The 22,535-nt window shown below is 57.8% G+C and overlaps 3 protein-coding genes across 5 annotated transcripts in view; all 3 read right to left on the bottom strand.

Annotated features, from left to right (window-relative positions):
- NDUFS7 (NADH:ubiquinone oxidoreductase core subunit S7) overlaps positions 1-22,535 on the bottom strand; it is a 95,847-nt gene that overhangs the window by 4,208 nt on the left and 69,104 nt on the right. The gene's annotated exons all lie outside the window — the stretch shown is intronic.
- On the bottom strand, positions 760-8,795 carry PWWP3A (PWWP domain containing 3A, DNA repair factor). 2 transcript variants are annotated; one of them, XM_050321283.1, is made up of 14 exons: positions 8,704-8,795; positions 7,511-7,595; positions 7,088-7,179; positions 6,772-6,842; positions 5,371-6,333; positions 5,148-5,261; positions 4,814-4,884; positions 4,264-4,340; positions 3,790-3,850; positions 3,473-3,548; positions 3,143-3,193; positions 2,243-2,673; positions 1,486-1,574; positions 760-1,250 (listed from the first exon to the last, which is right to left on the bottom strand). In XM_050321283.1, exons 2-14 carry the CDS (start codon positions 7,565-7,567, stop codon positions 1,175-1,177), a joined length of 2,229 nt encoding a protein of 742 aa, XP_050177240.1. In that variant the 5' UTR covers positions 7,568-7,595; positions 8,704-8,795; the 3' UTR covers positions 760-1,174. The 2 variants fall into 2 exon arrangements, with proteins under 2 accessions (XP_050177240.1, XP_050177239.1); XM_050321282.1 differs by having other exon boundaries at positions 8,729-8,788.
- On the bottom strand, positions 9,266-20,291 carry LOC126643127 (calcium/calmodulin-dependent protein kinase type IV-like). Of its 2 annotated transcripts, none has more exons than XM_050321290.1 (12): positions 19,797-20,291; positions 19,258-19,388; positions 16,605-16,683; positions 16,210-16,272; positions 13,797-13,879; positions 13,634-13,706; positions 13,034-13,124; positions 12,865-12,939; positions 12,645-12,720; positions 12,425-12,551; positions 12,183-12,335; positions 9,266-11,660 (listed from the first exon to the last, which is right to left on the bottom strand). In XM_050321290.1, the coding sequence occupies exons 2-12, from the start codon at positions 19,353-19,355 to the stop codon at positions 11,415-11,417; spliced, it is 1,164 nt and encodes a 387-aa protein (XP_050177247.1). In that variant the 5' UTR covers positions 19,356-19,388; positions 19,797-20,291; the 3' UTR covers positions 9,266-11,414. The 2 variants fall into 2 exon arrangements, with proteins under 2 accessions (XP_050177247.1, XP_050177246.1); XM_050321289.1 differs by having other exon boundaries at positions 19,258-19,385.

The raw sequence follows: 22,535 nt of genomic DNA, 5'->3' as shown, positions 1-22,535 counted from the left end.
GTTCTGCTTCCAGGCACTGCTGTGAAGGATTTTCACAGTACTGGAGGGATTTTGATGGAGAAGGGAACACAGGGCTGATGTAAAGGAATTACCTCAGAGCACCTGGATCAAGGGCAGGAAACCCCATCCTGACCTCTCACTTCCAAAGAGCCACTCCACAAACCCCTCATTAATTTTTTTATCCCATCCCCTAAAAGTCATTATCCCTCCTCACAAGTTTTAATAAAGCCCTCCCTTCCTGTTCTGTTCCTGTAATTGAGGTATTTGAGATAAGGGGAATGAGGATTCCATAGTGAAACTCGTTAGAGAGCACAGAGCAATTAAAAGTGTAATTAAAATATATTCAGATAATTACTGGAGCCAGAATAGACATCTGGATCCCAATTTAAACTTCTTCATTTCAAATCATCCTGGGTTTTATTGGACAAGCACAGAGATCCCATTTCATTATCGTGAAGAAACCCTAATCAGGGGGTTTTATCTATCATTTATCATTGTTTATCATTAATTAGTTCTTGGTGACACTGATTCCATGTGCCACAGCTCCAGCGAAGCTGGGCAGGATCAAACTGAGAATTTGAATGAGAAAAAAAAGCCAATTAAAAGCGTCCCTAAACTCTCAGCCTCAAAAGAGCCCACAAACCAGCACTCCAGTGGCTCGCTGCTACAGGAAAAGGGAATGTTTTTGTTTAGGCAAACCTGGATTCCTTCCCTGGGGAATTCCAGTTGTCCCAACAACACAGAGCGAAGCCTCGTGACTCAGACTGCAGCACTGGGCACCGACTTTATTTCCCACACTCGGGAGGCACGGGGAGCAGGAGCAGTGACCCCGCCGGGAGCGTTTCCCACCGGGAAGGCCGCCAGGCACAGGGACCAGGCCCTGCTTCCCCAGGACAGCCCTGCCTGGGGCTCACGGGGGGCTGGAACAACCCCCAGGGAAGGTGGGGTTAGGGCAGGAGGCTCTGCAGGCCCCGGGGAGGGCACTGGGGACGGGGCTGGCGGCGTGTTCGGGCGGCTGGCACGGCGAGGCCACGCTGAGGCCACGGGAAGCAGGAGGGCTGACACCAGAGCAGCTTTTGGGGGGGTTGAGGGGGCACACACAGGGACTCCAAAAAGAATTGCACGTTTATACAAATCACCACTGGCTGTTCACAGCCCTGGGGGCCAGCGCCCCTCAGCTCTCCTCAGGCTCCAGGGTCGACTTGAGCTTCTTCCATGCCCGGATTTGTTCATCGAATAACTCCCTCTCCCTGAAAAGGAAAGTAAGGAAGTTTTTAGGTAGATCTGGACACCTCTGGATAATCTGGGCAATTTAAATTCTGCAGGGTTGGAGTGGCTCAGCCAGAACGTTTTCCATGTCTAATCCTTTGTTTCTGACACCCACAGGAGGGAGGACACGGAGCTCTCCTGTCCTTACACTCAGCACCTTCCTGTACAAGCAGTAAACTAGTAAAAAACCTCAGGGACTACTGAAAATAAAAATACCTTTTGGTCACAGGTGGTCCTTTAATGTACTTCTCTTCTGCCTTCTCATAGTCGATGTCATACACAGCAGCAATGGCGTAGATAATGGCCTAGAAAAGCATTTAATTCATTTAGAATCACTAAACAAAGCAAAATCACAACCAGGGATTCGAAGCTGCCCCAGGTGAGCACGTTCCGAGGAAAGGGTTCCTCAATCATGTAGAAAACTTGGATGAAACTGCTCATTGTGTGCCTGAAATTCTTGAATAAGTGACACAAACCCGTCCTGTGTCATTCCCAGGGGAGTGTTTTTACCCCCAGACTAAGATGTTCTTCACAGTAATTTTGCTTCTACACAAGTTAATGTTCTCCTGGGAAAACTCCTGTGACGAACAGAAGAGGATCTGAAACAACCACAAAACCAAACAACTCATCACCCTCCCCCACTCACACGCAGAGAGCACCAAGAAAACCCTGAGAACTCGCCAAATTAAAAGAAAAACCCCCAAAACAAAGCTTTGAACCATTTCAGAAGTAATTAAAATACACCAGAAAGCGATCATTCTGCCTTTAAAAGCAACCAACTACTTAAAGCATCTCCTGTCTTGCTTAAAAGTCGGCACTTAGGTGACTCAGGCTGCGGGCAGGTGGGAGTATTCCTGCTCAGCTCAGCTCTGGGAACTCTCCCCAAGTCATCCCACGTGAATCACATCCCACCAAGCTCACAAACAACACCACTTGTTCGTTCCTTTCCCTTTCTCTCTCCCCGTTCCCTCACCTCGGGCAGCAGCACGTCCGAGATGAACTTGATGCCGTCCCCCAGGATCTGGCGCAGGTTGGTGGTGTCCATCTCCCTGTAGACTTCCTTCAGGTAGTCAAACACCAGCTCCAGCTGCTCCTCATCCTCCAGGTAAGTCTCCACACGGGTCACGTACCAGTAGGAGTTCAGGAATTTCTTCAGCCAGCGGGATTTTTTCCCGCTTTTCAGGATCCCCAGGAGATGTTCTTCCGCCCCTTTTGTTTTCACTATGAATTCCACGAGTTTTTTGTTCTCCCTGTCCCTGGCTGCTCTGCTCCTGTCTGGAAGGAGCCTCCTCAGGGGCTTCTGGGGGGAATTTTCCAAGGGAGACTCTTCAAGATCCTCCTCTTCCGTGTCGGGGAAGGTCATTTCCACCTCACTCTGCTGTCCCTGTTTCCTCACTGGGTAGCCTGAAACAAAGGCCACAGGCATTTCTATTTAAACATACAAAGGGCTCTCACATCCATAATTACACATACAAATAGAAAACAAGGAACTTTATTGGCAAGAGAGAATTTTTTCTTTCTTCCCTGCCAAAGAGGTTAAAAACCCACCACTAAAATCTTCATTTGCCTTAAAAAAAAAAAATTAAAAAAAAAAGAGATAAAGGAGTTGCCTCTGACATGAACTCTGCAATGTGAAGGAACCAGTTACAACTCCAGCTCTTCTGATTCCACGACGTGATTGCCTTGAACCATCCACATTTATTTAACTTAGTTAAAAACTTAATTAAAACCTTTAACTGCAGTAATGGCTATGTTGTGAATTTAAGGGCAGCCCCTCTCTGGGTCTGGTGCCAAACTCACTCGTGTGTAAATATTGGAGTTAAATTTACCAAACTAAGAAAAACTAAAAAAAAAAAGTGATGAATTCACTTACTGATGTCGGCAGCAAAATACTCCAGGAAGGAGCCGGTGAAGGAATGACAACCTAAAAACCCAAAACAGGGTGACTTATTTATCACTTGCATTCAGCCCAGGAGTCAAAGCTGGCAGTTTGGGGTTACCTTTTCCTGATGGGTATTGGGATGGTTGCCCAGGGAAGCTGTGGCTGCCCCAGCCCTGGAAGTGCCCAAGGCCAGGTTGGAGCAGCCTGGGCCAGTGGGAGATGTCCCTGCCCGTGGCAGGGTGGCACTGGATGGGCTCTGAGGTCCTTCCCACCCATTCCAGTCTGGGATTCCATGGCTGTGAGCAGCTGAGCCCTCCTTACCCACTCGGACCCAGTAGTCCCGGATCAGCTGGAGGCACCACTCGATCTCCTGGGGATAGTTCTCCTTGGCTCGTTCCTGCAAAACAGCACCCACTTCAGTCCCCAAAGGAGCAGCTCTGCAGGACGTTCAGTCTCAGACACCAACCAGGGCACAGAAATGGTTAATAATGATCAATCCACTCCTGCCATGGCTGTCCCAGGGATGAGAGCAGCTTTGGGGGTGCCAAGCCCCACCACACTCCTCCTCAGTCACCCACACCCTGTATTCCCACCAGATTCTCCCAACACCTGCAGTTCCACGTTTCTGGGATACTCACAATGAGCTCCTGCTTCTCTTCACAGTCAAAGTGCTTCAGGCTCTTCAGGGACACCGAGAAACTTAAAGAAACACAGTTAGAGCTGCACCTCAGCTGCCTCATTTCCCCTGTTCATTTTATTTCCCAGGAGTGCAGGTTTTACCAGTTTTGGTTTTCAGACTAAGTGAAAACTATGGAATCTTTTAACCAAATACCTGGTTTAGAACAGAGCCGAAGGCAGGCTGTGTTTCCAGGAAGTTTGGGCAGCACAAGTAAAACATTGGCTGTGTCCCAGGGCCTCTTTTCTTGTTCTGTTCTTCATTCCTCAGCCCCTCCCCTGGACACGGACCTGCCTCAACCTGCAACCCTCCCCTGACCCAGCCCCTCCTGCCCCATCAACCTGAAGGGACTGTCCTCGCCCTGCACCAGGAAACGGGCACAGAACACACAGTAACAGAAACTGAAAGTCCAGGATGTGATTAAAGTCCACTTTACCCTTTTTTTTTCTCGTTTGTGGTCCCGTCTATGAAGAGCACACAGGCCCTCCGGTGCTTCCGCTTCACTGCTTTCACCTGGGGACAGAAACAGCCTCATTTAGGCTCCCAAAATCCTAAGCCCTGACAGAGCAGGGACATTTTCCATGGATATCTGACACCCCACACTTTATTTTTTCTTATTTGTGTAACTTCCTTTACTGCACAAATATGAGAAACTGAGCTGGAAGGAGTAACCGGTTACCCCAAGGGAGAATTTTCATTGCTCAGGGACCACCCCCTTTCTTGACAGTTGGGAAGAAGGTCGTGTTCCATGGCCCAGGATAATCCTCTGCTCTGGTATAAACAGGTGTGAATTAACCACACTTACTTTTCATGTGGTTTTGTCAGATGTGATTTCACTTCTATTGAGCTTTGGGACTTTTCTGCTGGAAGATCTTTAAAATTTCCAGCTCTACATGAGTCAGGAAGGGCAAAGGTCACTCCAGAACTGGCAAACTGCTCCTTTTCAGCAGGATAACAGGTTATCAGCAGGCAGGAGCTGCTCTTACCACTGCTGGCCAGTAGGGATACCGCCGGAGCTTGCACCACACCAGCATCCCCTCCTCGATGGACTGGGGCACTAAGGTGGGAAATAAAGGAAACTGCCTTCAAAAATCAGTGGGACAACACAGATCTCACCCTCTCCTGTCCACCTCCAGGCTGTTCCTCCAGGAGAAACCCCAGCAGTTTCTCTTCAGTGCTTTTACAGGTCTCACCTATGCTTACAGGGCAGCATCATCCCCCCAAAACACAGCACAGGCCTTCTGAACACAAACTCAGGAATTCCAGTCCCAGGCCCTCGCCCAGTTTTGCAGGGATTTACATTTCATGCTGATGTCTCACCTTGGCAGGACAGAACACAGGGAAAATCCTCCTCCTCTTCATCTACCACAGGTGAGAGTGGAGGGAAGCTCTCCGAGGAAACCCCCCTTGGAGACATCCCAGAGGGATCCAGCCCTGCCAAGAGCAGCAAGAACCAGGGTTGTAAGTGTGGGGAGGGGTTAGAACAGGATCAGCTTCAGAGCAGGTGGGACAAAGGTTTCCCTTGCCCAAGGGATTTGCCCACCTTCATCCTCCTCAGAGTCAGGCTTTGCTTTATTCCCAGCCAGATGTGAGGGATCCTTGTTTTCCTGCTCTTGGGCCTGAGGGGAGGCACCAGAAGGCCCAGGTGAGGATCCAGAGCGGTTCCTGCATTTCCTATCTCTGCCTGAGGCCACACCTGCCCCATCCAGCTGTTTTCCACCCTCTGCCTTTCTCCTTCCATCCAGCTGCTTTGTCAGGCTCTCACTCTCACTGCTGATGCTTTTCTCCAGCTCATCCGAGGCACTTTCACAAGAGGAATCCAGGCACGTCCTTCCAGGTTGGGTTCCAGTCCTTTGGGCAGGTTCCACGGTGCCAGATTTAGAGGGGACAGGCAGAGGCCCCTCCTCAGGGGGCAGCTGTGCTTGATCCTGGGGGGAATCATCCTCACACGACCTTTTCCTTCCTTGCTGACTTCTCCCCTCCTTTGCCTTGGGGGACACTTTGCTCCCTGCTCTGGGGGGGGGTTTCCTCTGTCGTGGGGATGATCGTGGTGATGATTTTGGCCGTGGTGCTTTGCAGCTGTGCCTGGCAGGGGCTGGGGCGTGGCTCGAGTCCCTGGGGCCGCATCTGGAGGGGTTCACTCCATCCCCACGGTCCTTGGCAGGGCTGGTTGCAGCCCCACGAGCCCTGGCACTCCCCCCTGCAAGGGCAGAGCCTCCCTGGGTCTGTGTCCTGCTGCCCTTCCTCGGGTTACACTTTCTTTCCTGTTTCCTTCCACCCTTGGCAGCCTCGGGCTGCAACTTTGTAGAGCGAGAGCGCAACAATCTGCGGGAGGGAGGGGCTGGGGAGGATCCCACGCTGCTGGCCCCGGATAACTCAGGATTTGGCCCCTCTGCAGGTGGCTCCTGCCTGCCCGGCTCAGTCTGACCGAGGATATCCAGGGCGATTTTAAGGGAACAGCGATACTGCAGCTCCTCCACGGCCTCACTCACGTTGTTCTTTTGCTCTGGTGGAGAAGAATATTCGATAAATGCAACAATTTTTATTATCTGAGATGTAAAATACATTAACTTCTTTGATAATATAGAATTTACATATAGAGTTCCTTTCGTTTAAGGGGCAATTTCTAACACTGAAATCACCCATGATCCTTAAAGGCAAAGGATGGAGACACCCAAAGACCAAGCCTCCAGTGCCTCATTTTGAGGGAAATACACATTTCTTCATCATTCCCACCAAAAAACTACCACAGGGAAGAGGAAAATGATCACGTTTAACCTATTTTCCACTTTCATGGACGGAAAAGGAGGAAAGAAACTGTGGAAAAAAAAGCTCCTCAAAACTACAGAAGTGAAAAGCAGAGCTATCATCCCCCAGGCTGAGCTTCTGTGTCTGTTTTCCACTCGCAATAGAGGCAAAGCAGCACATCCTGGCCCCTGCTCACCCAGGCTGGAGGCAATGGCCTTGATCCGCTCCTCTGTCAGGGGAACAGCGTTTGCAGAGCTCACACTGACCCTGAAACACAACACAGCTCACTGGAACCAGCACAGAGAACACCCCCAACAGAACCACTCTGCTCTCACCCACCAACAAACCCCAAACACTCGTCCCCCAGACCTGGCCTTGTTAGGGTTAAACCCCTAAACCTGCTGTGAATCCATGACCCCACCTCACAGGAATCTTCAGGCGAAGGGATTCCTTTCTCCCCCCTCTTTAAGGCCTAAGAATGCAAACATGTGGCAGGAACAAGGATACTCAACTGCTTCTCCAAGCCCAGTATTTCAGCTTTAAAACCCATCTTCTTCCCGGTGGTCACACGAGCGCTCCCAGCGACTCCAGGTTTGCACAAAACCTACATTAAAAACACGGATTTAAAACCCTTGCCCAGCAGATCTGACATCAAAACATTCTCACAGGAACAGCCTGATGGCCCATGGCAGGTGTGGCTGCAGCCTTGGGATCATGGAATGGTTTGGGTTGGAAGGGACCTTCAAACCCACCCCCTGCCACAGGCAGGGACACCTCCCACTGTCCCAGGTTGCTCCAAGCCCCGTCCAACCTGGCCTGGGACACTTCCCAGTGTAAACCTGAGCAAGTACAAACATGTCCACTGGGAGCTCTCACTTCTTTTGTGCTCCACTGCCTCCCTTCCCAGGTGACATCCACAAACTCTTCCTCGTTACCTTGGCTGGCCACAAACGCCTCTTCCACTTGCAGAGAACGAGCTCTGGGTCGGTCATGGCTGAAAAGGGGCAGTTCCAGTGTGCTCTGAGGAAGAAAGGGAATAAAGGAATCACCTGCCTTGGTCCACTTTTGTCTTTATCTTTCTGAAGAAATACAGGACTTGACCAAACACGTTATTGGAGTCATTACTGTTTTAGCTTTGGGATTGCTGCAGTGCTGTTACCCCACAGCATTCTCCAAAATTATATTTTTAAATTCCATTTCTCTGCGGGTTGCCCAGAGAAGCTGTGGCTGCTCCATCCCTGGAAGTGTCCAAGGCCAGCTTGGAGCAGCCAGGTCCAGTGGGAGGTGGCCCTGCCCACGATGGTGGAACTGGATGGCCTTTAAAGTGCCCTCCAAGCCAAACCATTCCAAGATTCAGTAATTCCCTCAGCCCGGGAACACGAGTGGGTCTCACTGGGCGAGGACGACGCTGCCACAGATTAACCAAGGCAACTGCGGGTCTGCCCAACCCACCCTGCAACCAAACCCCGAACACAGGCATTTACACCCTAAAAACAGGCATTTACACCCTAAAACCGGCATTTACACCCTAAAATCGACTCGCTATACCGGCTTTTATATCCAACTCGCGAGGCCGAGCCCTGGGGTGCCGCGGGCTCCGGGGCAGCGAGGAAGGGCCGTTAATAGCGCCCGGAACGGAGGGAAGCGGCGGGGCGGGACCCACCGGCCCCGCCCGGCCCCCCAAACCGCCCGCGGGCCCCCGAACACCCCCGGGGAGGGACGAAACCCCCCAAACCCCGGGGAGGGGAACGACGAGACCCCTCCCCAAACCCCGATGACGGGAGGGTCGGGACCCCCCCCAAAACGCGGGGAGGGACCTCTAAACTGCCCCAGGGAGGGGAGGGACGGCACTCCCCGATCCGTCGGTGAGCGCTGCCCGGTGATGGGAGGGTCGGGACCGCCTCGCTCTCCGTGCTGAGAGAAGGGACGGGACCGCCAAACTCGCCCTCCCCCGCCCCCTGAGCCGGAGGGACCCCCGGACCCCCCTCACCCCCGGTGCCCTCAGCCGGAGGGACCCCCGGACCCCCCTCACCCCCGGTGCCCTCAGCCGGAGGGACCCCTGGACCCCTGGACCCCACTCCCCGGTCCCCTCCGCCGGAGGGGTCCCCGCTCCCCTCGCCCCCCTCACCCCGGCCGGTGGGCGGGGCCGTTACCGTGCGCGCTCCCGACTCCGCCGCGCGCGCCGCCCGCCACATGACACCCTGCGCATGCGCCGCCCGCCCGGCCCCGCCTCTGGTTCCGCCCCCGGCCCCGCCTCGGCCAATCAGCGAGCGCCGCCTGTCGTGCCGGCCCCGCCCCTCCCGGTCCCCGCCGCCGCCAAAACACGGGCGGGCGCAGCCAATGGGAGCGGGAGCTGCCCCGCACGCCCCGCCTCCCCTCGACTCCCATTGGAGGGTTCCCTGCAGGCCCCGCCCACTCCGAGGGGAGGGCGGGAGGTGCTGCGGCACGGGAGCTGGTCAGGTGACGTCATCGCCGTGAGTTACGTCATCACCGCGAGTGACGTCATCGAGTCCCGAATGGGAATGGTTTGTCCTCAAAGGGACTCGGAGACTTCTCCGTTCCCACTCGGGCTGAGGTGGGAGGTGTCCCACGCGCCGGACCCTCAAAGCCCCTTCCCACCCAGACCACCCCCTGGCGATTTTTAGCCTCGTTTCTTTCCAAGGGCGACAGCGAAAACGGAGCCCACGCTCTGATGTTTGATGCTTTATTGGCTGTCTCTGCTTCGTTGTGAACACCTCGGTACCAGAACTGTCACCACAGTTACTCAAACACACTCTGCAAACAGCAACAGACCCAAATCACCTCCGTGGGCTTTACCCCAGGAGCACATTTTTCCTGCCTTTAAGTATGGATACCTGTGGAATAGTTGTTAACATAAGAGGCAAACTCCTGGTTTTGCTCCCAGTTTCCTCCCCCCACCCCGTGCCTTCTACCACTGGAGACACTTTGTGTAATTAATTTTTTTGTTACCTCGTTGAAACCTTAATTCCCGCTTTTCTGCGGGATTGGGGATGCTCAGCAAGGTCACAGCCATTCCCAGCACCAGTCCCTGCTTCCCAGGCTCTGGGGGTGCTGAGCACTCCAGCCCGGTCCTGCAAGGTGCTTTAACCAGTGTTTCATGTCCAAGGATAGAAAACAGTCTGTAAAACCCGGGTTAATGAACAACAAGGTTCAAGGTGGGGTTCCGGTCCCACTGGAGCACGTGGAGACAGCACGGAGCTGGAAGGACACACCGAGGGTGGGAGGGACTGGAGGTGAGAACACACTGCAGGGGTCAGCCCTCAGTATTAGAAAAAGGAGAGAAAAAACCTGCCCCTGCTGCAAAATGCAAAGAAAAAGGGATAATTTCCTGGTGCTGCAGTGTCCCTCGGGCTCAGCGTCCACGTCCTCCCCTGTGACATCCCACCCAGGCACAGCTCAGCTGGAAAAGGTCCAGTTCTGCTCGAGACATAATATTTTTCCAAATAAAATCCCCCCTTGAACATCCTATTTCTCCTCTGTATTTGGCTTTACAAGCTCCCTGAACATCACTGAGCCCCATAAGGTGGCTCAGCCCTTCCACAGAGCCCTTTTGATTTCTGCTTGTGCTGCCCACGAACACAAAATCCTCGTGCCACGTTTTCCTCCCGTGCCCTGGCGGCCCTGCTGACCCTGCTCTGTCACCCCTGGGTCCGTCACCGCGGCCTCAGCTTCTGCAAAACATCCATTTTGGGGGCTTTTTGCCCTCCTGTACCAGCTGTTCAGTTCTGCACCCCGTCCTGGGGGGCTGAACCTCCTGGACACACTGATTGTCCTCCAGGTGAGACTCTGCCCTGAACACTCTGCTCTGAACCCAAATCCCGGGGGTGCAGGCCATGGGCTGCCCAGGGATCAATCCTGGCTGCATCCCCCCAGCTGGGGCTGTGCCGCTGTGCTCTCCCTAATTCCCACGTGGAATATGGCTTTTCCTGTTCTGGTCACTGGGTCTGCATTAAAATCTGCAAATGCTTATCCTGTGGCTCGCTAAGTGCTGACTAAAAAATTTCTTTTCAAGAAGTTTGTCCCCTGATTTCATTAAAAAACAAACAAACAATCCGAGTGGGTTTAGACTCATTGTCCTCCCTCAGGGCACAGCAGTTACTGAGTCCCACAGAGCACCTTGGAGAGGGTTGTGCTGTTCCTGCTTAGAACTGCTGTGTAAATGCTGACCTGGAATGCCAAGGAGAGGCCAGGCCAGCATTCCCAGTTCCACGACAACCCCAGCACCACCAGGAATCCACAGCAAGACGACATGGGGACACACAAAACCAGGTGGAAGAAAAACAAATAGGAGGTCAGCTGCCCACTAGGGATGGCGAGGGAACCACTGGCACACACTTTTCTCCAGAGAGGGTCAAAAATCTGTTCAGAGGCTCCTAAAACCTCGTCTAACACAGCAGCAAACCCAGAGCTGGGCCTGGCTGACAGCACTGGAGACATCACAGCAAGGGGCAGCGATAACCTAAAGAAATAAACCTTCCAGGGCTATTTACAGGAACGTACAGACCCCTCAGAGACAACCCACTGCCTTTGGAGGGGAGAGAAACCCTTTGTTCTGCTCTTTGCTCCTCGTTTGGAAGCCACTCGGGACCTTTCCAAGCCCCAGAGGGAAGAGGAGTCCCATTCCCATTCCCATCCCAGCCCTGCCCGGTGCCCGGGCCGGGTGGGCACAGAACACACAGGGACAGCGAGCGGGACCACTCACGGGGACAGGACACGAGAGGAGGACGTCCCACAGCCCAGACCGCGGGCTGGGGGCTCTGGCGGCCCCCCCGGCCGCCCCCGGGGCTCGGTGGGTGTCGGCGGTCGAAGGTGACCCCGTTAGCTCCGGCAGCCGGCGCCGGGCACGGGCACGGGGGGCACGGGGGGCACGGGGGCACGGGGGGGGTGGTCGCTCTGGAACACGCCGAGGTCCTGGCTGGCCGTGGTGGCTGCGGGGCCGCCGGTGCCCGTGCCCTGGGGCGGGAGGGGGCCCCGGGGACCCCCCCGGCTGCGCCCGCCGCGGGAGCAGTCGTGGTGCCCGTGGTTGCCCAGGCGGCTGGAGGCCACCACGGCCTTCATGGCAGCCTGGGGCAAAGGCACAGCGTCACACAGTGCCCTGAGCTGGAAGGACCACCCAAGTCCAAGCCCCTGCCCAGGACACCCCAACAATCCCACCCTGTCCCCCAGAGCATTTTCCAAATGCCCCTGGAGCTCTGGCAGCCCTGGGGCTGTGCCCACTGCCCTGGGGAGCCTGGGCAGTGCCCACCACCCTCTGGGGGAAGGATCTTTTCCACATGTCCATCCCAACCCCCCTGGCACAGCTCCAGCCGTTCCTTCGGGCCCCGGGGGCTTGGCAGAATCCTCCCCTTCACAGCCACTCTCAACCCCCCAGCAGTGGAAGGGGAGGGGACAGCCCAGCCCTTCCCCCTTGCTTTTCCCTGCAGCAGCTCCCTCCTCCTTCACCACCTTCCCCACCGGCCCCGGGGACTGTCACAGGTCACTCTGCTTCCACAAACCCAGAGACAACAGCTCAGGGTGGCCCCAGCCCTTTGCCAAGGGGACACAGCCACGAACCATCCCCAGGGTGATGGATGCCCCCTCCTTTACCTTCAGCTTCCTCCTGGCATTAAATTCCTGCAGCTTCTTCTGCGTGCTGTCCATGTGAGCAAACTTAGCAGCTTTGCCGGTGACCCAGGGGTGCTCCAGAGCCTGGTGGACCGTCAGCCTCTTCTGGGGGTCCAACACGATCAATTTTCTCACCTAAAAGGGATGAAACAGCCCCGGGTTTGGTTCTTTCACGGGCACTGAGCCGGAGCCTCACCCCCCAGCCCCGGGGCTGCCCCACTCACCAGGTCCTTGGCGTTGGGGGACACCTCGTCCCACCACGGGGACACGAACTCGTAGTCGCAGGTGAGGATGCGGCTGTACATGTACTGGTCCCCACGGGGGTCGAAGAAGGGCTCGAAGCCACAGAGCCTGTAGGGGGGAAGAGAGAGGAGCTGCACCCCTGCTGTGGGATGGGGTGGGACAAACCCTCCCAGCCCGGTTCCACCCCGCAGAGACACTCACAGGATGTAGGTGATGACGCCCACGCTCCACATGTCCACTTCAGGGCCGTACGGGCACCCGTGGAGGATTTCGGGGGCTGGAAGCAGAGTTTGGGGGTTCAAACACAGCCCACCCGGCATGGTGGGGACCTCACCAGCCACCCCTGCACTGAGCTGTGCGTGGCCTCAGGCAGGGAAGGGTCCCCCCAGATCCCGGTCCTAGCCCAGCCCCACCCGCTCACCGCAGTACCCTGGCGTCCCGCAGACCGTTTTCATGGTGTCCTGCTCGTCCACGATCTTGGAGAGCCCGAAATCACCTTGGAGGGACACAGGGGAGCAGCACTGCCATCAGGGAGAGGCACCAGGAACCCCCCCTCATGCCAGAATTCCCCAGTGGGGCCCCAGACCCACCGATTTTGAGGGGCGCGTCGGGGGACAGGTCTGCGTAGAGCAGGTTCTCCGGCTTCAGGTCCCGGTGCACCACCCCGTTCTCGTGCAGATACTGCACAGAGGGGAAAAGTGGGGTGAGGGAAGGAAGGGAATGGCCTCAGACAGAATTTGGGAGGTGGCAAGAGTGACTGGGGACCTGTCACAAACCCGGGACCAACTGACCCCAGTGGGCCCTTTGGGAACAGTCCCCATGGCAGGGCATGGGGGCGCTGGGGAGGGCATTTCCAGTTAGGAGTTCCCACTTTTAAACCCTCCTGTTTCCATAGAAACCCCATCTCCCACAGACCTGGCATGCAGAGCAGCACTGACCTTCCTCCCTCCTCCCCTTCATCCCCCCTGAAAGTGGATCCATCTTCCAGCACTGCCCATGGAAGGCCAAGGGTGAGGGGGCAAATCCCTCCCCCAGGGGTGTTTGGGGTGGGTGCAACTCTGAGCACCTCTCCCCGGGATTATTTGGGATTGGTGCAGCTCTGAGTGCCTCTCCCCGGGGATATTTGGGTGCAGCCCCCGCAGTGACACCCCCAAGCCCCCCAAAGGACCCCTTCCCTGGGGACACGTTACCGAAACAGCCTCCAGGATCTGCTTGACCACGTGAGCCGCGTCCCGCTCGCTGTAGAACCCCCTCTCCACGATCCTGTGGGCACACAGGACCATCAGCCCCCCCATCCTCGTCCTCCCCCTCCATCCCAGGGGGATCCATCCTGGGGCCCTGGGCTGGACATACCTGTCGAAGAGCTCTCCCCCCGTCACCAGCTCCAGGACGAGCGCGATCTCCGAGGGCGTCTCGAAAATCTCCTTCAGCTTGATCTGGAAAGGGCGACAGGAGGGGTGTGGGACGTGGATGAGAGATGTGGGATACACATCCTGGCTGTGCTGGGAGGAGCATTTGACTGCCAGGGGAAAAGGGTTGTTCCAGGGCAACCAGCACCTTTCCCTCCTTGCCTCGGGCTTTGTTTAAAAGCGAATGGTTTTGGGTGTTTGCAGCAGCCCTGCTCACTCCACATGGATTGAAGATAAATCTGGGAATGGGAAGAGCCAGTGCCTTTATCCTCTTCGTGTCTCCAAGCTCATTTGCCAGAGGAGGGGCTCCCTCAGAGTGGTTTAGTGTCACAGCTCCATCGCTGTGGGGGCCTCGGTGCCTCTGCCCAGCCCTGCCTCCATCCCACGGGATGAATCCTGCTCCTCTCCCTGGGCCAGGATGTGGGAGACACAGACAGAGCTCCGTGGGATCCACTCTGGGATCAGGGCTCTGGGACTGAACTGTCCCTTGGACTGTTCTGCAGCAGAAGAGGCACCAACCAGTGTTTTCCTCCCGGGTTTGGTGTTTCAGCCTCCACGTGGGCTGAGCGTGTCCGAGCCCTCTGTGCCGCCACAGCCCCTCTGGACTGTAACGATCCTCTCTCAAAACAGCCACGTCAAAATGCAATTCTGCCTTTTTTTTTTTTTTTTTTTTTTAATGGAAACCCCAGAATTTCGCGCTTCTTAAGACTTTTTGTGACACCACGAATTTCATGGGGCTTTAATCATTCCCTTCCCAGGCTGGGTGACAAGCCGTGAGCCCCCGCGGGGCGAGAGGCACTGTGTGGCAGCTTATTGCATTAGAATAATACACGGAGCACTATAATTTTCCCATTAACTTCAAAAGTTTACAATCCTATTATCAGCCGCTGTCGAGGTCGGTGCCACACGATAGCGAGAGCGGAGACGGCTCCGGCGTCAATAATGGAACAGAGCAGCTCCTCTTCAACAATCACTTGAACTTGGGATGAGCAGAACCCTACGGAAACCTCGGGGATTTAAATATTCAAAGTGGCTGGATCCTCCTCCCCGGCTCCAGGAGCCGCTGCCTGCAGAGGGGAGGGGGAGGAAGGGCAGAAATTGGATTTTCTGTTGTGTTTCTGATAACACATCAGAGAGGAGCCTCTTCCCATCCACGGCTGGTATCACCTGGGCTGCTCTGGGTGGGTGATCCCCATCCTGGCTGTTATCCCTGCATCCGCCCTGGGACCAGGGGAATGACTCCATGGAAAAGGCTGAAGCACCAAATTGCCCCAAACACTGTAACATCCCAAGGCAGGCCCAGGCCCAGCTGGCTGAGGGGCTTAGGGACATCCCAGCCCCAGCACTTTATCCCTGTTATCCCTGGTTTTGGATATGCTGGATTTCTCTTGGCTTCCTTTCTTTGCATCGAGGTTTTGGGGCTCGTCCAGAGAGTGAAGCTCCGAGGGTGGGCAACGAGGCTGGGCTGGAAGCAACTGTGCCCTAGGTTTGAGGGATGTACAGCTTGGGCAGGAGCGGCCAGTGGAAGACAGTGTCCCAGTAACATCCCAGCAATGTCCCAGTGACATCCCAGTGACATCCCAGCAATGTCCCAGCCACAATCCCAACAGGAGTGGAGCCAGTCCCACCCAAGCCCTCAGCCCCACAGCAGCCACCAGGCAGCTTTTTGTGCCATTTCTTTAACTCAGGTGCTCTCCAAGAAGCTCTCACAATCTCCTGGTGGAACTAAGGAGCTGAGAATAAGCCTTTTGGGGAGGTGAGAGGGGGGTGGCACGGAGCCCCCCAGCCCCTGCTGTTGTGGGATTAGCTCTGCTCTGGGTGTCAGGAATTGCTCCAGCCCTGCTCCCCTCTCCCCCCTCCCGTTATCCCCCTGGGTGCTGAGCAAGGACAGGCAGGAGGGGGACACGGCCCCAGCCCCTGCAGCCCCAGCCTCCTCTTTTATCTCCTCTTGCAGGATTCATTACAGTCGGGCAATTTTCTGTGGGATTCATTTGATCTCCTGGCTGGAAATTGCTTACTGAATGGAAATCTCAGGCCAGGGGGTTGGGGAGGGGGGGAGGATGGAGGGTCCTTGATATCACAGGTGGGAGCTCAAAGGAGCTGCAAGGACCAGGAATTTTATATGGCAGGAAGTGGGGAGTCAGCTGGAGCCTGTCTGGGAGCCAGACATGGGGTGCAGGGAGGGTACATGGGGTGATGGGTTCATCCTGCACCAGGATGGGAAGAAGATAAGGACATCCCAGCTCTTCCCTCAGCACTGGGCTGCCTGTGGGCAGAATTAAGGGGCAACCCACCCCCAGGAGCCCTGGACCCGACCCTAAGGCAGCTGGGAGCTGAGTCACAGGGGTGGTACTCACGATATTGGGGTGTGAGAGCCGCAGCAGGACCCCGATCTCCGTCCTCACGATCTTTTTGTCGATCTAGAAAGCAGAGCCCACATGGAGGTTGTGTCAACTGTGCTGCTGGGCCTGGGTCTGGCACCCAACCAGAGACCTCCCCAGCACATTCCCATGTCTGCCCTAGGACCTGTTTCCCCAGAAAAATGCATGCAGTGCCCCCCCTGCTGCACGCCCAGCCCAAGTCCCAGCGGTTTTGTCCATCTGGGACCCCCCAGACCACAGGGGCGATGCCCAGTGACAGCCCCGTGCCCACCCTGGGGCCTTGGCAGGGAGCAGGGACACCCTCCCACTGCATTCCCCACCTGCAGCCCCCTCTCCTGCAGTCCCCCCACGGCACCCCCACACACACTCACCGTCTTCTTCAGGATCTTGGCAGCGTAGGGGGCTCCTGTTCCCTTCTCCTGGCAGCTGAACACCACCGAGGTGGCTCCCCTGGGAGGGCATGGGGGGCGTGAGGCTGGGACAGGGCAGGGGGTCCCACTCTCCCTGTGCCCCTCACCAGCACCTTTACCAGTGCCAGCTCCTGGGAGCTCAGTGTGGGTCCCCCTCTTATGGATCCCCCTCCTCCTGCATCCCCCTTCTTGTACATCCCCATCCTTGTGCACACTCCCCCCCCAATTCCTGCATCGCCTTCCTGCACCCCTCTCCTGCATCCCCCTCCTCCTGCACCCCCTCCCTCCTCATCCCGGGCTTTCCAGGCCAAAGCCATTGTAATTAAAACCGACTTCTACAGGGGCTTTAAATCCTTAAGCGGCTTTCGGGACAGGACGCAGCCTCCGTGGCCCCGCTCCCGGCGACAGCGGGGACGCTGCCAGAGCCCCAGCCCGGCCGTGTCCCCACGGCCACGGCACGCGGGGCAATCCCGGTCACCACGCACCTCCCGGCCGGGGTGACCCGCTCCGGGTGAGCGGGAACCGCTCCCTTCACACCCCCGCGGTGCCCTCAGCCGACGGCGGTTTCAGATCGACTTAATCACGTTTTCTGAGCGCTGGACGGTGAAATCAGCCCGTCGCTCGGGGCCATTCCGGGGCTCATTTGCAATTCCATCTCCCCGCCTGGCTCCTGGAGCACATTAATTCCTGCCCCCGAGTAATCGGCCGCGTTTTATTGCACTTTGGCTTCGCCGCCTTCTGGGACGGAGCTCAGGCTGCGCCAGGAGGTGCCCGGCACCCCCCTTGCCCGTAGCCTCAGGCTGGCAAGAACGGACCTCCAAACCCACCGAATTCCACACCAAAACCTCCCCCCACCCCAAACCCGCCACCGGGCAGGGCTGTGCGACCTCCGCTCCCGGGCGCTCTCCTGAAAGAGGGATTTGCCTTCAAAACCAGAGCGGATTTCGCAACTCATCCCGCTGAATTTGGGAACGGCGTTCCCATGGCAACGGCAGAGCCGGGTACCGAGTTCCAGAGGGATGCTGGGGGGGAGCAAACCCCAGACCTCGCCTCGTTTCAAAACATTTTCATCCCTTCTCCCAACACTTTCCATGCAATTCTACTTTGCACACAAAAAGCGATTTGGAAGCACGTTGTTCCCTCCGGGAGGGGAGAGGCGGCTGCTCCAGCTCGGGAAAATGGGCAAAACCTGCGATTTGAACCCAAAATGGCACCGCTGCTGCTGTGACCACCACGATAGTGCACTTCTAGAGGGACAGGTCAGGGGGTTTTCTCCTGATTTCCCAGCCGGGCTGAATGCAGGGACAGGACCCTCCACCCTGTCTCCAGCAGCTGAATCTCAGCCTGGACCAGTCACCCTCCCCCAGATTTTTCTCAGATAATTTTCACAGATAATTCTCAGCCCAATTCTCGCTGCTAACGAGCTCATTTAGGAGTGCTCGGCTCGGCGTTTAGGAGGAGCCGGGGTGGCTCCAGGGCCCGCTGTGCCCGCGGCTGCCCCTCACATTTCCCCAATTACGGCCGCTGTTGGATTTGCGCCGGAATTCGCTACACCCCCCGCCCCGGCCCCGCCGCCCCCGCAGCCGCCGCTCAAGGCCTCGAGTAAATATCCCCAATCAACCTTGGCTGGACAGGAGATAATTGCATTTGCTTTCCAGATGAACTGGAAAATGTCGAACAATGGGATTTGCCGAGAGAGCCCAGACCGGCAGCGCGGGCACGTGCAGGGAGGGATGGAGGGAGCAGCCCCGGGCTGGGGCCTCCCCACTGCCACCCCATCCCTCCCCTGCTCCCTCATCCCTCTCCTGCTCCCTCCATCCCTCTCCTGCTCCCTCATCACTCTCCTGCTCCCTGGGCCTTCCTGGCCACAGCTGGACCCCACCTTGCCAGGAGAGGCACTAAGGGAAAGCTGTGTAGGGTGAGTGGGCTCCCAGTGCCCCAGATCCCACCTGGATCCAGGCATGTGGCTGCGAGTGGGTGGCTCCAAGACTGAGACCAGTGTGATTTAAACCCGGATGGATGGATGGATGGATGGATGGATGGATGGATGGATGGATGGATGGATGGATGGATTCCAGGGGCTCCAGGCCTGTCCCTCTGTCCTACATCCATCTCCGCAGGGCTGGGAACTGCCAAGCCCTGGGCTGACTTGGCCACACCTCAACAAGAGCCCTTAAACTCCTGCTTTTGCCAAAGCTGCTGTTTGTCAGGATCCTCTGCCAATGGAAACCCAGCGGTGATCCCGCTGCCCACCACGGGTGAGGAACGTGCAGCTCCACAGGCACAGGGACCCCAGGCCCACCCTACCAGCCCCCCACGATGCTCCCAGACCGTGGCTGCTGAGCCACAAACCAAGGCTCAGGTTACGTGTGAGGGGAGGGTCTGCCACAATCCACCCCCCCTCATCCATCCTTCCCTGCATCCCTCCATCCCCCCTGAATCCCTCCATCCCACTCTGTATCCAACCCTTCCCACATCCCTCCATCCCTCCCCACATCCTTCCACCCCTCTCCCCACCAGGCCCGTCCCTGCCCCGCCCAGGACACGCTCCCATCCCAGGGGGTCTCCTGCCCCCCTAGTTCCTACCAGTCCCCCTCCCGCCCCCAGCCCGTACCGTCCCAGCTCGGGGCCCACGACGTAGAAATCTTCCAGGGCCACCTCGCGGTGGGATCCATCGATCCAGAACTCGCTGTCACTCTTGGAGGACGGCATGGTGGGCCGGGGGTGGAGAGCTCCCACCAGCTGCTGGGAAGGGGAGACCCCGGCATGGCCACGGCCCCCCCGCCAGCGCCCAGATGGCCCAGGGAAAACCAGAGCCCGGGATTATCGAGCGCCGTGGAATCACGGCCACAAATCCCCTTCCCACCAGGCACGTACGCTGCCTTTTCCGAGATAATGCCCCCATCCCCTCCCCCGCTGTGTCCTGTGTCCCCCCACGGCTTTTCCCACCACCCTCCTCCCCCTTTCCCTCCCCATCCCACCTTTCTGGGGATCCCTGGGCTCTGCAGAGCCCGGCAGGCCGGAGGCTGCACCCACGGGCTGGCACGTTGGGTGTTTGCACCCTGAATCCTGCAGCCACCCCTAAAGCCCCCGACCCCCGCCCACCCCCGCGGCCCCGGTAGTTTTGGGGTGGGGTCGGGGCCCGGCACGTACCGTTACCTGCGGCGTCGCTCGTGGCCCCCCCGGCGCTGCCTCATCCCCGGCGCGGGGCGGCTGTGCCGAGGGTGGGCGCAGGGGGTCCTGAGCCCCCGCCCGCCCCGGGGCTGGTGCTGAGCCCGGCCGCGGCCCCCGGGACCGTGCGGCCCCCCCAGGCTCCCCAAAACCGGGGGGTCAGGGCTCAGATCCTTGGCGGGGCTTCACAGGGCGCTGAGCGGCGCTGGGATGGAGGGATGGGAGGATGCAGGGATGGAGGGATGCAGGGATGGAGGGATGCAGGGATGGAGGGATGCCGGGATGGAGGGATGCCGGGATGCGGGAGGGCAGGCACGCCTGGCAGAAGGGATGCAGGGATGGGAGGATGCAGGGATGGGAGGATGCAGGGATGGGAGGATGCAGGGATGGGAGGCTGCCGAGGCGCCGGGAAGCGGGAGCGCGGGGCTGCAGGGAGAGAGGAAGGTGGGAGGGGGCCGGGACTGCGGAGCACCGGGACCCTCCCCGGCAGCATCACCGGCGGCCGCGGCGCTCCCGCCTGGCTCGGCCGTGCCACCCCCCGGCCCGGCGCCGCCACTGCACCCCCCCGCCCCCTGGGGCTGCGGGACCCGCCCGGTGCTCGCGGGGTCCGGGCGGCCCTGACCCCCAACCCCGCAGGATCGGCAGGATCGGGCCCCGCGGCGGGGCCAGGGCAGGGGCACCGCGGCCGATCCCAGGGACCACCTGGCACCCCCGGTGCCGAGCCCCCACCCTGCCCCGCACCCCAGGGAGCACTCGAGCCCCGCACCCACCGGGGCCGGGGCCCGTCCCCTGAGCTCCCGAGCCCCCGAGCCCCCTGAGCCCGGTGTCCCCGGGACAGGGGCTCGCGTCCTGCCGGGGCGCGGGCTCTGCCCGCAGTGGCCGCACGATGACGCCGTCGCCCACCGGATGGGGACGGGGGGCGGGGGAAACGGGGTGGGAGGGGACGGGGAGGGGCTGGGATTGGGATTGGGGCGGGGTTGGGCTACGGGGATGGAGTGGGAATGGGCTGGGAGGGGTGGGAATGGGACTGGGAATGGCAGAGCTGAGGTGGGACTGGGATTAGGGATGGGGTGGGCTGGGGCCAGGAACAGGATGGAATGGATGTGGGATTGAGGAGAGAGGTGGGATGAGGCCAGGGACGGGATGAAACTAGATATTGGACTGGGATGGGACTGTGGATGGGTTTGGGATGGGGACAGGGATGGGAAGTGAGTGGGGATGGGATGGGAAGGGGGTCACAATGGGTCCAGGAGTGGGGTGGGAGTGGGGATGGGGCTGGGGTGCAGTTATACCCATGTCCTGTGGACTGCTGTGTTTCCTGCAGCGAAGGGAGGAGGAAATTCCTCCTGAAGGTCCAATTTATATGTTTTCTTACTAAAAATTGGAAACAAAGAGAGCATCCCATGGGGCACTGACCCTCTGGTGGGGCCAAGGAGCAGTGGGAGACCCCCACAAAAAATGCTGCTGCGAAGGTCTCAAGGCATAAAACATTGTCCTCTCCACGGATTCCTCAGTATTTATTAGAATATTTTATCATATCTGAGGGAGGCAAACTCAGCTCTGCTTGATCTCCTCCAGTTGCAACTCCCTTTTGAAAGGGATGTTCGTACAGGGAGTGACCTGCTCCATGAATAAATTGACTCTGCCTCCATTGCTCCCCCGTCCTGGCATGCTGTGGAGACAAGGGTGGGCTGGAAAAGGCTGGTTTGCATAATTAATATTTATCACTTCATTCCGAACAAACACAATCCCCCCGTTCATCCCTGGCCCCCAAAGAGTGGGGGACTGTGTTGGAAGCACAGAGGAAGCTCCTTCCTTTTGGAAACCCCACAATTCAGGTCTCAGAGAGGGGTACAATCCCCCCACAGCACCCACAGACACCCCTGGGTGGGCACTGGATGGGGTGTGGGATCCAGCCTGGGCAGAGGGAGATTGGGATGGGGCAGTCCCAGTGCCCTGAACAACCCAGCACCCCAAAATCCCCAAGAGGAGGGGACTGCCCTTTGCAGCACCCCATCCCCAGCTGGGACACATTCCCAGGGGCAGACCCAAGCCTTGGGCTGCACCTCCACGATCCAGCCCTGGCTCCAGGACCTGTCCCATCCTCCTCCAGCTCAGTGGGACGATGGGGCTGGATTTGAGCCTCCAGCCTTTTGTCTGCGGGAGAGGAATTAATTATTCTGTTCTCTCATTACACTGGACTAAAATCCATTTCAGAGCAGCATAAATTTAGGTGCCTGAAGTCGCTATTTTAACATCCCGGGAAACATTTCATTCCCTCTGTCGCCCTTTCCCAATCATTTCTGTCTCATTGGCAGCCATTGACGTTCCGGATGAAGCACAAGATGGAGGGACATGAACCAAATACGGCCACAGAGCCCTTCCCTGGGCGGAGAACGGGATGGCGAGGCCTCAGAGGGGCCCCCCATGGTCCCCCCAAGCCCCCAAACCACCAGCGCCCAGCTGGGTGTCCCCAGCAAATCCCAGCGCCGGCAGAGCAGAGTCTGGGAACGTCCCCGCGAGGGACCGGCTGCTTCCGTGTGCTGCTCAATTGTTTGGAACATAAAATGGAAATTAATACACGGGGTGAACCCCTCCAGCATCCCCCCCTCCCCATCCCAGCGCCGCTCGCCTCGTTAATTGAACGGCGCGAAGCAAATGAGGTCAGAGCTCACTTCAGCCAGACAAGGACACGGGAACACGCGGGGCTGCCGGCGGGGC

This window comes from Myiozetetes cayanensis, unplaced genomic scaffold, assembly GCF_022539395.1.
Source record: "Myiozetetes cayanensis isolate MyiCay16 unplaced genomic scaffold, myiCay2020 scf26, whole genome shotgun sequence".
In the NCBI taxonomy this organism is placed as follows: Eukaryota; Metazoa; Chordata; class Aves; order Passeriformes; family Tyrannidae; genus Myiozetetes; species Myiozetetes cayanensis.
This window is presented reverse-complemented; position numbering and strand designations above follow the sequence as displayed.

Bases quoted from the DNA above. Each gene is read 5' to 3' on its own strand.
- LOC126643127 (XM_050321290.1), bottom strand. From the start codon at position 19,355: ATGCCGTCCTCCAAGAGTGACAGCGAGTTCTGGATCGATGGATCCCAC. The intron at 13,880-16,209 runs GTGAGTACCACC...CGCCCTTTCCAG, and splicing joins GGCTCTCACACCCCAATATC to ATCAAGCTGAAGGAGATTTT. The intron at 13,707-13,796 runs GTATGTCCAGCC...GTGTGCCCACAG, and splicing joins GGGGGAGAGCTCTTCGACAG to GATCGTGGAGAGGGGGTTCT.
- PWWP3A (XM_050321282.1), bottom strand. From the start codon at position 8,784: ATGCGCAGGGTGTCATGTGGCGGGCGGCGCGCGCGGCGGAGTCGGGAG. The intron at 7,180-7,510 runs GTAACGAGGAAG...TTTTTAATGTAG, and splicing joins GGCGTTTGTGGCCAGCCAAG to GTTTTGTGCAAACCTGGAGT. The intron at 3,851-4,263 runs GTAAAGTGGACT...TGTTTCTTTAAG, and splicing joins ACAAACGAGAAAAAAAAAGG to TTTCTCGGTGTCCCTGAAGA.